Source organism: Silurus aristotelis (genome assembly GCF_946808225.1).
Source record: "Silurus aristotelis genome assembly, chromosome: 12".
Taxonomy (NCBI): Eukaryota; Metazoa; Chordata; class Actinopteri; order Siluriformes; family Siluridae; genus Silurus; species Silurus aristotelis.
Window position 1 is genome coordinate 15487978 of NC_139585.1, and position 18082 is coordinate 15506059.

General features: G+C 36.5%; 1 protein-coding gene across 2 annotated transcripts in view; it reads right to left on the reverse strand.

Moving 5' to 3' along the window:
• Nucleotides 1-15984, reverse strand: part of ablim1b (actin binding LIM protein 1b) — a 64780-nt gene extending 48796 nt beyond the window's left edge. The window contains exon 1 of one of the 2 annotated variants that reach the window (XM_083557311.1): nt 15824-15984. In XM_083557311.1, coding sequence (XP_083413437.1) covers nt 15824-15836 — 13 coding nt within the window. In that variant the 5' untranslated portion in view covers nt 15837-15984. The remainder of the gene's footprint in view (nt 1-15823) is intronic. The other variant, XM_083557298.1, reaches the window with a different exon arrangement.
• Nucleotides 15985-18082: the final 2098 nt, after the last annotated feature.

Genomic DNA, 18082 nt, shown 5'->3' on the forward strand with positions numbered 1-18082 from the left:
ATAAACTCTGTTGATCTGTTGACCTTTGGAAATGTAAAGCCAAGCTAATGCAAAACATGAAGACAAACATTTCAGCTAGCTAGAACGCAGTTGTTACTACCCCATATATACAAAACCGATTCCCAAAAAATTGGGACACAACAAATTGTGAAAAAAAACATTATAGACTGATGTGGAAGTTTCAATTTTTTATATTTTATTCAGAAGTCAACATAGATGACATTTTAAATGTTTGAACTGAGAAAATTTATCGTTTTAAGGGAAAAATAAGTTGATTTAAAATTTCATGGCATTAACACATCTCAAAAAAGTTGGGACAAGGCCATGTTTACCACTGCGTGGCATCCCCTCTTCTTTTTATAACAGTCTGCAAACGTCTGGGGACCGAGGAGACAAGTTGCTCAAGTTTAGGCATAGGAATGTTGTCCAATTCTTGTCTAATACAGGCTTCTAGTTGCTCAACTGTCTTAGATCTTCTCGTGAAAGATCTGGACTGCAGGCTGGCCATTTCAGTACCCGGATCCTTCTTCTACACAGCCATGATGTTGTAATTGATGCAGTATGTGGTCTGGCATTGTCATGTTGGAAAATGCAAAATCTTCCCTGAAAGAGATGGTATCTGGAGCATATGTTGTTCTAGAACTTGGATATACCTTTCAGCATTGATGGTGCCTTTCCAGATGTGTAAGCTGTCCATGCCACACGCACTCATGCAACCCCATACCATCAGAGATGCAGGCTTCTGAACTGAGCGCTGATAACAACTTGGGTTGTCCTTATCCTCTTTAGTCCGGATGACATGGCGTCCCAGTTTTCCAAAAATAACTTAAAATTTTGATTCGTCTGACCGTTTTCCACTTTGCCACAGTCCATTTAAAATGAGCCTTGGCCCAGAGAAAACGCCTGCGCTTCTGGATCATGTTTAAATATGGCTTCTATTTTGACCTATAGAGTTTTAGCCGGCAACGGCGAATGGCACGGTGGATTGTGCTCACCGACCGTTTTCTGGAAGTATTCCTGAGCCCATGTTGTGATTTCCATTACAGTAGCATTTATGTATGTGATGCAGTGTCGTCTTAGGGATCAAAGATCACGGGCATCCAGTATGGTTTTCTGGCCTTGACCCTTATGCACAGAGATTGTTCCAGATTCTCTGAATCTTTGGATGATATTATGCACTGTAGATGATGATAACTTTAAACTCTGAGAGTTCTCTGAGAAACTCCTTTCTGGCATTGGGGGAATTGGTGATCCTCTGCCCATCTTGACCTCTGAGAGACACTGCCACTCTGAGAGGCTCTTTTTATACCCAATCATGTTGCCAATTGACCTAATAGGTTGCAAATTGGTCCTCCAGCTGTTCCTTATATGTACATTTAACTTTTCCGGCCTCTTATTGCTACCTGTCCCAACTTTTTTGGAATGTGTAGCTCTCATGAAATAAGCCAATATTTGGCATGACATTTCAAAATGTCTCACTTTCAACATTTTATATTTTATCTATATTCTATTGTGAATAAAATATAAGTTTATGAGATTTGTAAATTATTGCATTACTTTTTTATTCACAATTCGTTCAGTGTCCCAACTTTTTGGAATCGGGTTTGTAGACATTGCAAATTTATAATGACAAAAAGATTGTCAGGAGTTTCAACAATTAAAGATGTTGGTAAATAATGTGTTAATGTGGCTAAAACTACATTTAATTACATTTGCCCTTAAAAGCAAACTGAACTGCACTGGGTTCAGCCATATTGAGAAATGTCAACGGTGTCAAATAAAAACCTGCATAAACTGGTTTGAATTATCTTTGCCCCTTCCCAGTTAAAATATACTTTTTATTTTCTTGTACATATTAAAAAAATAAAAGGAAACAGTTTAAAAAGATAAAATATAACGTTTGAAATGATTTCAGGAAAAGCACAGTGACTCTGTTCATGCTCAGATCAGTAATAAAGTGCACCAGCAAGCATCCACATTTTCTATATCCACAACTATCCACAATATATCCACAACTTGGAATTTCACCAAGACAGCCACCTTGACCCTGGGTCATTAAGCGCCATGGCGGAGCTGCTGTACAGCTACCGTGAACAACCTCATTTAAAATAGACTCTTTTATGTGCCAATGATTTGTGCAAGGCTCAGATCATAGACATATAAATCATAAAACCCTTTTCTTCAGCAAAACCCTGACAACATTTAATTGTTAAAACAATTTACCCAGAGACCTCTTTCATCTGGCTCATTAAACTACTCATATAATAATATTGTTCTCAGCAAGATTTTTGTAAAATCTGTTCTACCACATACAGGAAATGGTAAAAAGGCCTTACGACACACGCACACATACACACACATGATGTCAAATGGATTATATAAGGCAACACAAAAAGTTATTTTAACCTGATGTAAGCCAGTGTGCAAAAATACTTCAAAAAGAGAGAAAGCTCCGCTAATCTAAATCCAATATGGAAATAAGATGAGGTTATTGTTTTAGGCGGGGGGCAGGGGGTGGGGGTTAAACCATAATTAAACTATGATTAGCTATTCACAAGCTGACTCTGTCTTTAGCCCTTTTTTTTTTTTTTTTTTTTTTTTTTTTTTAACATTCGATACCAATGTAACCAACATGGGTTACCCTGGGGTTTTCTAATTGTCACCCACAGACTGTACTGTTACGCTGCTAATAATTAGTATGAACTGTAAAAACCAATGACATGGACCTGGAAACAGTCTGACTTACCATGATGCTTAATTATAGACTATTATCCAGGTAACCTTTTCCCAGACTACTCATATGGTTAGACTGTGCAGATTATATAGAATCCATGTCTCAGACATCAAGAGGTTGTGTTATCTCTATCATTCACAGGCTTCCAAGTCGATTACACAAGCAAATGCCAGTGTAAAATATTATATGAATATTTAATACATTTGTGAAGTCATCAAATAACAAATTGTAAAACATGTTTGAGATCATACCATTGACTAAACTACCTTTATTAATAACTCCAATATGTTTTAAAACTGCTGAAATCACACACACACGCACGCACGCACGCACACACACACACACACACACACACACACACACACACACACACACACACACACACACCTTTGATGGTCAGGATGACTAGCATACCACACACAGTAATAGGGACAGCAGGTCCTGTGTCCACTTGGTTAGTCATTTAGCTACTGCTGACCCCCACAAGTCCCTGACACACAAGGTTAAATAAACACAAAAGCATAAAAGTTATTTAGACGAGAGGTGATGAATCCTCTAAATTGTGTTTGCTCACGACCATACTCATGCATATTAATTTGCTAATTGGTTTTGCCTTAGTAATCTTTTTTTATATTTAAGCCTAAATTCATAATCCCTGAGTCTTAAAAACATGTGTTTTATCTATGGAATCAGTGACCAGACATGAATTAAATAAGGAACAAGCCACTCAGTCGTCACAAAGAAAAACATGCAATATGATCTGTGTTGGAATCAATGCAGCCTGCAGTCAGATTTCATTTATAGATTGTTTTTAGATGCAAGTTCAGCAACTCATTTTTAGAAGCAATTCAGCATTCTATGGCTCATCCAATTATTACCTTTTCCACTCACAAGAGAACCTTCAAACCTATTTTAAAACGTGTGAGATCTGAGAACTGTTACACAACTATATGTGGGAGTTTCCTACGGCACAATGTAAAAATAATAACACCCATGCAGTTTTACCTGTCTTCCAGAACATATTATACCATCCAACTCACAGCATGTATATAGAACTGGGCCCACTGTCTATCAATGACAATAATTATATGTGAGATGATGGATACAGAGTTTAATAGTGTTTTTTAGTGTTTAGCTACAACGGTTTTGTTGGAATTATGATGAGCAATGTATTATGGTATCTACTGCTACAGTTTTTTAAACCGTGCATGTGATGAAAATATTTCCTTCAATTGTTGTAATGGCTAAGCCCATGATGCATCTGTTTTTGTTCTGTATTAACAGAGTTTCATGTTGAAGCAGATAACCAGTTTTTTTGCAGTGAATCAGTGAGGAACAGCTTAAAATTGAGGCCCAGATTCTGGAACTAGCACTGACAGTGCTGATGGGAAGTCGCTATGAATTATAATTTCAATATCTGCGAGGTCAGCAGGATCAAGCAGCTAGCACAGCAATGTTCTCCTCAGCTTGTTCTTATGTACTCTGACTGTGTATTTTGATGGATAGCACTTCGAATGTGCCATCAAAACCATGTTGTTCTTCCAAAACCACATACTTGACTCTGGTCACTGCAGGTCGGTGTTTTATTGTTTACAACACACAATGTATGAAAAGCTGAAAGAGCTTTTGTTTGTGATGAGCCTTGTTAACCTGTCACAAAACGAAGTGCACAATGTGCTCCAGAAATAACACATCACACATCAATCCTCTTTCTTGTTCCACCTGAGCCTGTACTCTATAAATGGGATACAGATTACAGATACAGTACACACAGCTACAGATATAGAATACAGGTATTCGCTTCATGGTGATGAACGAAGTACTGTTATAATCACATGAACCATACAGCAAACTCCACACACATTCAATGCAGTCAGTATTTTCTTGCAGTGTGTTTGAAACTCCACACCAGGGAGAACAGATCTCAATTCGTTTGAAGTGTTTTTATCAAAGTTCACAGCTCTTTCAGGATGAGACAAGATGAGAAAGACAATAATCCTTTCAAGCTCTAATCCTGCTTTATCTGGACGTAAAATATATCTAAGAAGGGTAGAAGCAACATCCTCCTATAGTTTAATGTCCATGCCCCCTGGTGGTGTTTTATAGCAATGGTCAAGAATCTTGTACTCGTTTTAGAAACAATATCAATATCAAAGTTCTGTATAGATTAGCTGATACCTAATACTAATCAAAAACTAATATATTCTTAGTAACTGCTTCAACTCTGTACAATATAGAGTTATGCTGTGGGATGTTAGGCAGATGGTCTTAAGTTTCTGTACGTGATCCTTGTTGCTGTGATTGTGGTCAAAAAGACCTTTGTTCAGGGCATAATACTTGCTCATATTTACAATCATTGTTTTTATATTGGAAAACGTTATTTTTTAGAATTTTAGGACGTTTTGGCTGTAATGGCAATATCCAGTATGAATTTAGTGAATCCACAGAAAATTTGACAACAGATTAATGCTACAGTTTATAAAACACAATTAAAATTAAAACGTACAACACTTAATTTACCCCTCTAGTAATTTACCCTCTAATTTTTAGAAAAATACCCATTCTATATGGTATGAAGAGGAGACAAAACTACATCTCTGGATTTGCTTGGATTAAAGCTGGATCTGGGTTTGAAAATTGTAAATGGAATGTCCACTTAATGGCAAAGCTATGAATAACATAATTATAGTTGAAATTTTATAATAATAATTATAGGCCTAGAGACACTTTTAAAGATTACAAATTGCACCTTTAAACGCAGCACCATTTAATGCCTCGCACATTAAAATATATTTAATTCAGACTATGTGCATGTTGTAATCTGCCAGATATCCCAAGGCTAATATATTGATATAATATACTAATATATAAAATATTATTAGAACAATATCAATATCCTTAACAGAATTTAAATCAACAAGAATCTTGTGTGGTAAACAGACAAATGGATTCAGAGAGAGAGAGAGAGAGAGAGAGAGAGAGAGAGAGAGAGAGAGAGAGAGAGAGAGAGAGAGAGAGAGAGAGAGAGAGAGAGAGAGAGAGAGAGAGAGAGAGAGAGAGAGAGAGAGAGAGAGAGAGAGAGAGAGAGAGAGTTATCTATGTTCAGAAATCTAGAGCAAGGAGCTTGCGTCGTTTAGGTACACTGCACTAACTCCCTTTCTCCCTAGTCTGCTTACTCTAAAAAGGCCTGAATGGCATGTTTTCTGTATCAGGTCTATACTCCTTTCAAACAGAAAAAAATCACAAGCCCACACAGACACACACACACAAACAAACAAACACAGATGTGTACTCCCTACACATATGTGATGTGTTTGCACATAAGGGATCGGATTCAATTTGCTCATCAAGAATTGCAGAGTAGCTGACAGAGCACCACATCTGTTCTAAGGTCAACATAAGTGCATTTCACACATACAAAAGGAAAAGAATCTGTGTACGAGATCCAGTTTAGGACACAGTTTCCTGATTTTTACCAAATACCAAATACAAACCACTTTCAAAAGAGAATTAATAACAAACCATCATGCCAGCAATCTTAAGCTAACAGCCCCACCAAAACTCTCAGAGCTGAGAAATCTCAAGCAAATTCTTTCTTAATGTTGTCACTCTTTCCACATATCTTTAAGCCTGGTTCAAATTAGAAGGTTAGACACCAACTGATCTCGATTTGTATCCCATAACCCATAACATATGCCAGCAATTTGGACTGGTAGCAAGACATATTATAAGACTTATTTATTGGTCAGATAACCTTTATGTAAAAACTTTATGACCCTTAAGAGAGACACTTTAGGGAGGCTAGACAGCCATCCAAGTGTTTTATAGTAGTTATGGTACTGACTGATCTCAATCAAAATGTTACAAATAGGCTTATACCCCTTAATGCAAGATTAGCAATGAAAGGCATCACTGGGAACATGAAAGAAATGTCTAACCCTACATTTATTTACAAGTTACAAGTTTATTTATTTGTCTCACACACATATTATTGTACATACATTTAATGAAATGTACTATAGTTTCTTTCTTGGTTTCTTGTCTCACAGTGCAAGAACAAACTGAAAATATTCTCACACATAATAAATTATAAATTAAAATCTATACAATAAATTAAACTATACAGTATTTAAATGGTACATAGAATTTTAATTTGTAAAATTTTTTAAATCACCTGAATGAAAAATTGAATCAATTGATTTAACATCTTGTGTGTTCTGAAATGTATTTATTTATCTTAGATAGCGTACCATTGCTAGAGACTCAAAGCACTTTTGTACGTCGCTCTGGAAAAGGGCGTCTGCTAAATGCCACAAATGTAAATGTAAAATTTAGCTCCTACCTGCTTTTGGTTCTTATTAAATGCATGACTTGCAAACACTGAAATAAATCTAACTGTGGTTTTATCCTACCCTAATATACATTATACAAACAAAAGTTTGTGGACACCTGACCACAAGATTCATATGTTCTTTTTGTATATGTTTTTTTTCCCCATTCCACATTAAACCCCAATTTACTGTTTAAAAACCTCCATTCTTCTGAGAAGATTCTCAACTAGATGTTGGATAACAGTATGTTGATAAACCACATATGGCTGACAAAGTCATGTCCCCCAATACTTTTATCCATATAGTGTATATATTCTTTTCTATTGACATGCCATCATTAGCGGTCACCTCACACCCAAAAGAAACTTCTACAAACTATAAGAGGCAGGAGTGACTTGTTGCTTTTGTGAATGAAGGTGGAAGTGTTTATGGTGTGTTTTCACTTGACATTCCCTAAAGCCAAGAAGCATAACAGTATTGAGTTAAATGCAGATTTAATAAATGAACTATTAGGCAATTGGTTTGCAACAGGGATGAGCAGTGTGTGTTTGTGTGTATTTGTTAGAGAGAAAAAGAGGGAATAAGAGAGATAGAGAGAGGGGGAGATTGAATAACTCTGAGTTAGTAACACTTCTAACCACAAAGTCATTAAAATTAATGTCAGCCAGCAGCAATAGTCTTGTCCCATGAGCACCGTCAGATTTGTTGCCTTGACCCAGTGCTATTCAACCCTCTTTGTAACACACTCTCTCTTGCATAAGCACTGTTTGGTACCTCAGCCATGACAGAGACACATGCCTACACGCAACACACCTCACACAAATGACCCAGTTATACTTCAGGCTACACTCACCTGTGCTTAACCTTTGCTTTCTATACAATTTATTGCTAACACTTCTGTCATGTAATTTTTTACTTACATTACCTATTCACCACTGACAAAAGAACATGAGTTAGTAATATTCTCTTTTTTATGAAAAATCTACATGTATACATGCAATATTTTTATGTGCATTTATGTGAAAAATTTTAAAAATATAATAGAAACATTGTGATCTGCTGCTTTTTTCATGCAATAGATTTCATTTCAGATTTTTTTTTCATCTTCCATTTTTCTGGCCAAGTAATTTCCTCTGTCCCAGCCAAACCTAAGCACCGTCTTTTTTCTTTAAAAACATTACCAAATAAAAAAATTAAAGTCAAAATTAAATATTTGTTAAGCTTAAGTTAACAAATTAGATAGGGCTGCAACAACTAATCAATAAAATTGATAATAATTGATAATGAAATTCATTGTCAACGAATGCCATTATCAATTAGTTGGGCTGTTCAAGTTTCGGTTTAGCGAGACTGCAGGAAAACACCGCCGCCTGCGTAAATGGCGGATTACAGGGTCAACCAGCAGCATTAACAAGTGTCCCAAGTCATCCAAGGCAGTGGGAGCATTTTATATTAAACACAACACAGAAAGCTGTAACCTGGAAGTTATGAAAAGCGGAGTTTGTGTGGGATGGAAGTACCACAGTGATGCACGAGCACGCGAAAAGAAAAAAACCACGTGTCACGGATGAAAGCGTAGGATTTAATTAAAACTGGTCGAACAAACACTAAATCTAAAAGCAACAAATTGTCTGTGTATTTATAAACAAATTTGTCAAAACAATGTTACATTTTATATTGATTTTTTTAAGCATGGTGATCAAATTGCCATCTACAATTATCATTAGACAATAAAAATGTTGATTTACACAAATTGCTTCAATTTGCATACTCAAATGCTTTTTTTTTTTTTTTTTTTTTTTACAGAAAGAAAAAACCCAGCATGAGTGAATTTGTTTGAAGGAGAAATCTCCCATGAACTTCTCAGCAAACAACCACTATAAGCTTTAAAATGTCTAAATTAAGAGTTCAGTTAAACGCAATATGTGGCTTTTGCATTTTTAAGTCCACTTTTATACATGAATTCCCTGAATTAGGGTTTTAAATAGTTACAATAAGCAAAACTTCGAAATAAAAAGGTTTATTTTTTTAAATCCGATTAATTGATTAATCCAAAAATATTTTCCGCTGATTAATCGATTAATCTTAAAAAAAAAATCAATTGATAATAATAATAATCAGACTAATAATAATCGATTAATCGTCTGATTATTATTATTTAAAACTAACTTTAATTTTAGATTCTAAATAATTGTTAGTTGCAGCCCTAAATTTAAAGTTTTTGTATTATATTAGAATTTAGATTTCAAGCAGAACTGGGCTGCCAAAAAACACTACTAACTAAGTCTTTATATTTTCAATATAAAAAAACAACAAAAACAAACTAAAAAAAATAAATAAATATTTGCCCAAACCATTGTTCGAACCCTTTTTAGCAACACAAATCCAGCATCTTCACAAGTAAAGACATCATGCAAAAAAATGCATGCAAAAATATATTTTATGCTCATTTATAATCATACTGGCAGCACAAGACAAAGCAGAAGTGTGAATGACCATTACTTGATGTTGACGAAATAAAAGAGAAAAGGCCAAGAATGCACATGAGGGCACTGACCTGATCAGAAGAACCATTCGGAGTTGTTATTAAATTAATTGCACCTTACTACAGCATAATTAATGTGGTTGCAGGCTCTTTCTCTGACAGGAGGCTTTTTTGAAGCAGCAATTAACTCCCCGTACTTTTCTGACCTTGTGTACACCAGTTTTGACTAAAAAGTCACCAGAGTTTTCCAGAATTCTCCACATTTAAAGATTACAAGTATTGCTGTTCCAAACTGACTCTGGTTTTAATTAGCCAGGAATGGAGTTTTGCCAGTGTACACACTGCATTCCAAAGCTGCTGAAAGAGTTTTATTGTGATGTTACTGGAATAATGATCAGTCATTTATAGACAGGTGCTTGGCAAACTCCATCATCTACCTTTATTTCTCTATTTCTCTTTTCTTTATATACTCCATCATCTACATACTGTACTTTTCTTTTCACCTGCCGCAATCATCTCCTTCATACATTTTCTTTTTACCCACCATAATCATCTCCACGATTTGTTTCTCTCAATGCAGGATTCGAATATTTTAGCCATCCTTCATGATGCACAATGAAACGGAAGATACTATAAAATGAATGTGTGATTATGACACTCCTAAATGGAAATGACCAATACTGTTAAAATCCTGACCTCACAGATATTCTGCTATGACGTTTGGATGATAATATTTAAATTTATGCTGAGATGTAGATGTACAGTGCACTTTTCTGCTGAATATGTTTTCATTTTTGTTTTTATAGCTGCACTTCTGGAACAATGAGGAAAACACAAAGGTGGCTTAAGCAGAAATAAAGGGCATACACCCTGATGCCCAAGAGCAAGAAGAAGAAAATCTGAATGAAGAATAAATAGTAAATACTTAAAAAAAAGAATTTTCTCTCTCTCTCTCTCTCTCTCTCTCTCTCTCTCTCTCTCTCTCTCTCTCTCTCACACACACACACACACACACACACACACACACACACACACACACACACACACACACACACACACACACACAGAGATAGATGCACACAACTGAAACAAACAAGCGTATTTGCCAACACGAACAGCAGTGTATTTATAAGATGAATGAATCAGAACTGACAGATTAGTTAATGTAAGGAAGCCATGAAGTTAAAAGTCAAATGGTTCTTGAATCTGTGATTACTTCTTGGTCACTGTACAGAGGGAAAATGTGCTCTTTGTTATGAGAAAGGGTCAATGGGTTTGCACAGAGTCCTGTCTACAATAACAGAGGGAATAATTGAAGCAAAATTTGTCTGACTGCCAAAGAGTAAGACGGTCGTTTCCCTGCAGGACTTATAAGCGGATTCCTGTCTGTAGGGCGATAAGTAAAAGGAAACTAAAAACCACAGTGCACTGGAGAACATGGCCCCAACCATTACAACACCCTGTGAGATAAACTGTGAAATGAAGCAAAGCATTTTATTTTTTTAGCCTGCAAGCAGCTCTGGAGCCTGATGCTGATGGCTGTTTGTCGGTACGGCAGTTTTATAGCACAGAAACACAAAATCAGCAGCCCAACGGGGACACAGGATTGTGTGCTCAGCTAGAATCAAAACGATGTGTTTTATCTGGCGCTCACAACACACCTGCGTCTACATAGAAAAATATATGTACCTACATATTTTTTTCTATATTTATCTATAAAAATGATAAAACTTACAGAATATGAGCTATCAGACAGAAGAGCACAGTGCTCATATCTGTTCATGGTGACTGTCTCCATATAATAATAATAATACTAATAATACTAATAATATAGATAGATAGATAGATAGATAGATAGATAGATAGATAGATAGATAGATAGATAGATAGATAGATAGATAGATAGATAGATAGATAGATAGATAGATAGATAGATAGAGAAATTACTTGAGCACATGCTCTTTAAAATGTCCATGAAAAATCCCATTCTTCCTTCCCACTGGCTTTCATGCTACAGATCTCAATCATCAGTGACATTTATAGCAGTGTCTGAGTGTGTGAAGTAGGTCACACTGTCGAGTCTGGCAGTCTGGTCCAATCTGAAGTTATCACCAAAATCTCTCTCTCTCTCTCTCTCTCTCTCTCTCTCTCACACACACACACACACACACACACACACACACACACACACACACACACACACACACACACACACACACACACACACACACACACAGTATATCAGCAGGATCTCCATAGAACCGTGGCACTTTACAGGTAGGAAGTAACTGCTGCTGACAGGTGATAATGTGAAATACAGAAATCTGAAAAAAACTTTCATTAACAAATGCAGTATTTGTTTATGTGTCTTATTGAATAAGCTGTTTAATTGCCAACATACAGTATAAATTGTAATTCAAACATTTCATTTAATTGTTGCCCCATTTTCATTTTTCCTTCAATTTCAGCTGTTTGTCAATTCTTACACAATTGTAGTTAGGTCAACCTAACTGGGATATACCTATCTTCTCCATGAGTACATTCTTATAGTGTTTGTTTGTGTTCTAATTATTAGTAATCACAATTAATGTGTTAAAGCTAGCACCACTAGTCCCTGGTTTAATCCTGAGCTCCATGTACTACTGTATGTGTAAGGATGTCTGAGTGTTGTTTCTCTGGTTTCCTGACATGCCTGTGGGTAGACTGGCAGTGATACATTTTTATTAGGTGGCTGTGAATGTAAGTCCCATTACTTCCTGCCCAGTGTTCCCAGGATAAATGAGGTATGACCTTATCATCATCATTATCATCATCATCTTTATTATTAGTAGGCCATAGTATCATTTACATTTTTATTACAGTTTTATTATTAGTTATTATTACCTCTGTTCATCCCATATCCCTGCCCTCACCCCTAAAGTTCCTCTCTTCTTTTAGCTGATATTCATGGAATGTTGCATTACAGCTTCCCTCCTCTATACACCCTAATTACCACGATTAGCTAGTCTTGCCAAAAGTAAAAAAAAATACAAATTAGCCATTAGCTCTCAGCAACAGAGCAAAGGTCACAGCACCACTGAGGCTCCTCACTGGTTTTTTTCTTCCTTATTTGTTTGTGCAGTTCTGTTGCCATGAGAAGAATGCAGAAGGTTCACTGATAGAAATGGGATACTTCCTGGTTGGATCAATCCTAAATAAGCTCACACAAACAGCACTGCTGTAGTTCACTGACCTCAGACATCAGCAGTCAGCATCTCTGCTCATGGGATGCACAGGGTCATGCTCTATGGCACCAGAGGATACTGGACATGCACCAAATTTGGCACAGATGCAACTAATAAAATTGGAAGTATGCATCAGTGTACATTTCTATGTTTATATGAAGCACATTTCAGTAAATAATGTCCACATAGGAGTGTTGCAGTTTTACTTTATATGACAAACTTAACACTGGGAAATGTGTCTAAAAAAATAAGTAAAAACAAGACAATAAGGAAAATATGTGTACAATCTCCACGATAATGACTTCTGAAGGCGTCCTATATGGATATTGTTTCAGCAGGTTTATTTTTCAGATCTTCACACTAATTGAGTCTGACAGCCTAAACTGGGTTTCCCTGTGGGTTGACACCAATCCAAGATCAGAGGGAAAGAACAAGCAAGAGAAAGAAAATAAGGGTGATATGCATATGCTTGAATAAATGTCTAGTCCAACAACGTTTAATGAAAAAAAATGTGTATGAATTTGTGCAAATGTTCATTATATACTTTACTATATTTTGGTTTTGCCACTTTGTTATCAAGCCAAATGAAAACAAAGTGGAGAATATTCAGTGCACTCCTCAAGTCCCACAATGCTTTTTTGTTTAATGATGCATACAGTTCTACAGGATACAGACTATCATAATTCCCATTTTTCCACTAGGTAATAAAGAGTTAGACAGTAGTTTAGACACAGTTATTTTTTTATAAAGTGTCAGATGGCTTGCAGTAAGAAGTTAACTAGATGTGTGTCATTAACTGTTGACAAATGCAGGGCACAGGCTACAGAGCCAAAGAGAACCATGTGTGACCTTTTAACTTTCTGCAAACAAAAAAATGTGGTTTGCTGAGGGAACAAAAAATAATCTAAAGTCCCTGCAAAAAACAGAGAGCGATATAGATCTGGGGCTTTGTCCAATCTAAACCATTCAGAGAGAAACTAGACATTTCTGAAATTGAACATTTTTCAAATCAAAAGCTCAGTTCTGCGACCACAGTAAATCCACACAGCATGGTCTGTTAAATAAAACAATGATTTAACATCTAACCCTATTTGACAGTCTTTCATGTGAATATTAAAATGACATGTGGCAAACACATCTTACAGTTTTCTGATAAATGTGACAGTAACAGTGTAGCAAGATCAACATAATACATAATTAAACTTGGACAAGACAAGAAAGATGAAAGCTAATAAAGCAACATATTGGAAGACTTTTAGGTCATACTATATTTATACTGTATGTATGTTCCATGCTGGCAGTTGCCTCTTCTTCGTTCATTGTTCCCCATTTCAGTGACATCCTCAGCCTGGTGCACACGAGGAGTTGTTTTCTCACTGCAATCTCTGGGTATTTATGGAATGCTCTTCTATACAATTTAACAATATCCCCCACTGAAGCTTTTGTTTCTAGTGTTGAAACCTAGTAATTATGAGCGGTGGAGGGCCAGAATCATGCAGAAAACCAAAAGAGAAATGTAGAACAAATGTGCATAACTATAGAACTATCTGGAAATCAGAGAGACGTGATCTGTCATATATCAGTCATATTTTTTTCAGTTTTAAGCCAGAAGGACACTCTACAGCTCTATATCACATTTATACCAGATTAGATGGCTGTCTGCTATACTATAGCATATCTGTAATTCAGCCAAATGTTTGTGGATGCTTGACCATCGAACCTACATGGGCATCTTCCGCAAACTGTTGGCACAATGTTGGGAACACAAAATTGAGGGCATTAAGATATCACCTAACTCAGTGGTTCTTAACCTTGTTGGAGGTACTGATCCCCACCAGTTTCATATGCGCATCAACCGAACCCTTCATAATTGGAAAAATAAAATATGTTTTTTTTCAAATTCAAAACATAGGTTTATATTTTACTGGTGCACAAAATGAGCCGTGCATCAACATCACTGTGTTTAAAGAACAAAACCAATAAAACATGATTTTCACACAAAAACAAAAACATAATAATCAATATATTTACTGCAAATCAGTGTGACTTCTGCTGTTGCCTTTCAGAGACCAGTTCAGAAATGCACGGCTTCACCTTGGCAAGTGCCACTCTCAAATCATATGAGTCGGGTGTGTGTCTTGACCTCCGCCGAACCCCTGAGAGTGACTCACCGAACCCCTGGGGTTCGATCGAACCCAGGTTAAGAACCACTGACCTAACTGTATCAAATCCCTTCTCGTATGACAGTGTTCAAACTGAAATCCATGAAGATGACTTTAGAATTTGAGTACAATTTGCTACACTACACCAGTGCCTGAACTTACTAATGCTCTTGTGGCTGAATGAACATATTCCCAACAGCCACACTCCCAAATCTAGTGGAAAACCTTACCAGAAGAACCAAGATTTTTTAACAGCAAGGCAGGACACAATTTGGTGCCCTGGGTGTCCTTGTCATTTGATCATGAGCACGCTTCACTGTCTGTAAAGGCATTTTTTCTAGTTACTAGTGTTTCTGTCAGCTCTCTAGTTCCCTCTAACCTTCCAAAAGGAGGCAGGTGGATGACAGCTCTAAATAGTCCCTAGTGGGAGTTGGTGTTGGTCATGATCTACGAAAACCTGACAAGAATGAATCATTTGTTGGAAATGAATGAATAGCTGAATGAAAAAATTAATGAATCTGAGCTACAAGTGATAATAGATGTAAGGGATGTGACCACAAGGATGCCACCCTTCACATCAGAATTGTTACCAAAATTAAAACCCAAAATATTTAACATTTGCATTTACCCACTTTAATGCTTCAGTGAAAAAAAATATATAAATGCAGTTTATTAGCTGAATCCAGCTGTGGCCATATCTTCTAAGAGAGATAGAACAAACTATGATTTTTATTATGGCAGGTGATGTGATTTGGTCTGATCTGATATGGTATGATGTCTCAAATGTAAAGCAGACACACACTTCCTGAATAAATGATTAGAATGAACTGACAGCATATAAAGCCATATGAAACAAATGGTTTGAAAAGTAAGAGAAAATCCCTTACCTCTAGTTAACATGGCGCTGGGGGGAAAAACAGGGATTTTCCACCTGGAAACCTTTTCAGAAATAGTCTTCTGTAGCCTTACTGCTTCATACAGGAACACTGTATGCGAGCTTTCCTATCCAGCCACACACACACACACACACACACACACACACGGGGTGTAATACACATTCCGCTCTCCACACTTTAATACAGGGAATAAGACCAGCACTCACTGCACGGGTTTCCCTGTGGGCGGGACTCTGTGTGTGTGTGTGTGTGTGTGTGTGTGTGTGTGTGTGTGTGTGTGTGTGTGTGTGTGTGTGTGCCTTCAAATCAGTTCTATAAGCATCCATAGATCCCCCACTCAGAAACACCATATTTCGTGTTCTATCCTCTGTAGGCAGAAACACTCAAACGCGTCTTCATATCGCAAATAAATCATTAATAAATGTAACTATGATTCAATATTGCATTTAGACCTTCTGCTGCTTCGAGAGATTTATACCATTATATTATACGAGTATTATTCTTAAAGGGTATAATAAAACTTATTAAGTGGGAACATAGCGCCCCCACGCGGTCCGATTACTTACTTACATCCATAGTCTGTATAAAGACCTATAGGTTTGTGAATGAGAGGGAGGGCAGTGGAGTGATGCGGTTGCAGGGAGAAGTGGTGGAGAAGGTGGAGGAGCTTAGTTACCTGGGGTCAACAGTGCAAAGTAATGGAGAGTGTGTTAGAGAAGTGAAAAGAGGGCAGGCAGGGTGGAGTGGGTGGAGAAGAGTGACAGAAGTGATTTGTGGTAGAAGAGTATCTGCGAGAATGAAAGGGAAAGTTTATAGGTCTGTGGTGAGACCTGTGATGTTATATGGTTTAGAGACAGTGGCATTGAGTAAAAGACAGGAGGTGGAGCTGGAGGTTGCAGAGCTGAAGATGTTGAGGTTTTCGTTGGGAGTGATGAGGATGGACAGGATTAGAAATTAGTTTATTAGAGGGACAGCACATGTAGGACGTTTTGGAGACAAGGTAAGGGAGGCGAGATTGAGATGGTTTGGACATGTGCAGAGGAGGAACATTGGGTATATCAGTAGGAGAATGCTGAGGAAGAAGCTGCCAGGCAGAAGGAAAAGAGGAAGACCAAGAAGGAGGTTTATGGTTGTGGTGAGGGAAGACATGCAGGTAGTTGGGGTGAAAGAGGCAGATGTAAAGGACAGGGGGGTATGGAGACAGATGATCCGCTGTAGCGACCCCTAATGGGAGAAGCCGAAAGAAGAAGAAGAAGAAGAAGAAAAAGAGTGAATGTAAAATTCACTACAGGTAGTCGTCGATTTACAACCTATGCAACTTACGACCATTCGACTTTACGATCACAATCGCTAGCCGTGTTAATTGCGGTCGTAAGTCGACGACTACCTGTATATGGTCTGGGTCTGGGATGTGGAGCAAAGGAACCCGTGTGTATCTAAGTTTCAGTTTTATTAGGTCTAAATTAAAGTTCTCTTTTACTAATCATATCAAAATTGCTGATATTATGGTCCCAATCATATTTTAAAACAATGTAGAGATTCTGTGGGAGACAATTGTGAGAATATATATATATATATATATATATATATATATATATATATATATATATATATATATATATATATATATATATATATATATATATATATAACTAACTAAAATAAAACCCCGCTTTTGTGTCTTTCATAACATACATACATGCACATACATACATTCATCATCAATCATCCATTCAGCCATACAGACCTACATACATGCAAACATATATACATACTTACATACATACCTTTGTTTGAAGCAAGAAACCAATATATGAACAGAAAGATAGGTATTCAGACAGACAGCTGTTAGATAGATAGATAGATAGATAGATAGATAGATAGATAGATAGATAGATAGATAGATAGATAGATAGATAGATAGATAGATAGATAGATAGATAGATAGATATGTAATAAATACAATATTTGCCTAATGTTCAGAAATGTATTTATTGCTTTATTTATCCTCATAAAATCATAGATTTAGTTACTTTTACCCAAATATTATTGAGTAAATAATAGTTGAGTATATTGAGTATATATATATATATATATATATATATATATATATATATATATATATATATATATATATATATATAATAAAAATTGCTTACTTATCGTATCAGCTATTATTCGTGCTTGTAAATCAATAAGACACGAGCTGGCGTCTCGCTTGACAAGAAAAACTACATATACCAGTGCGCT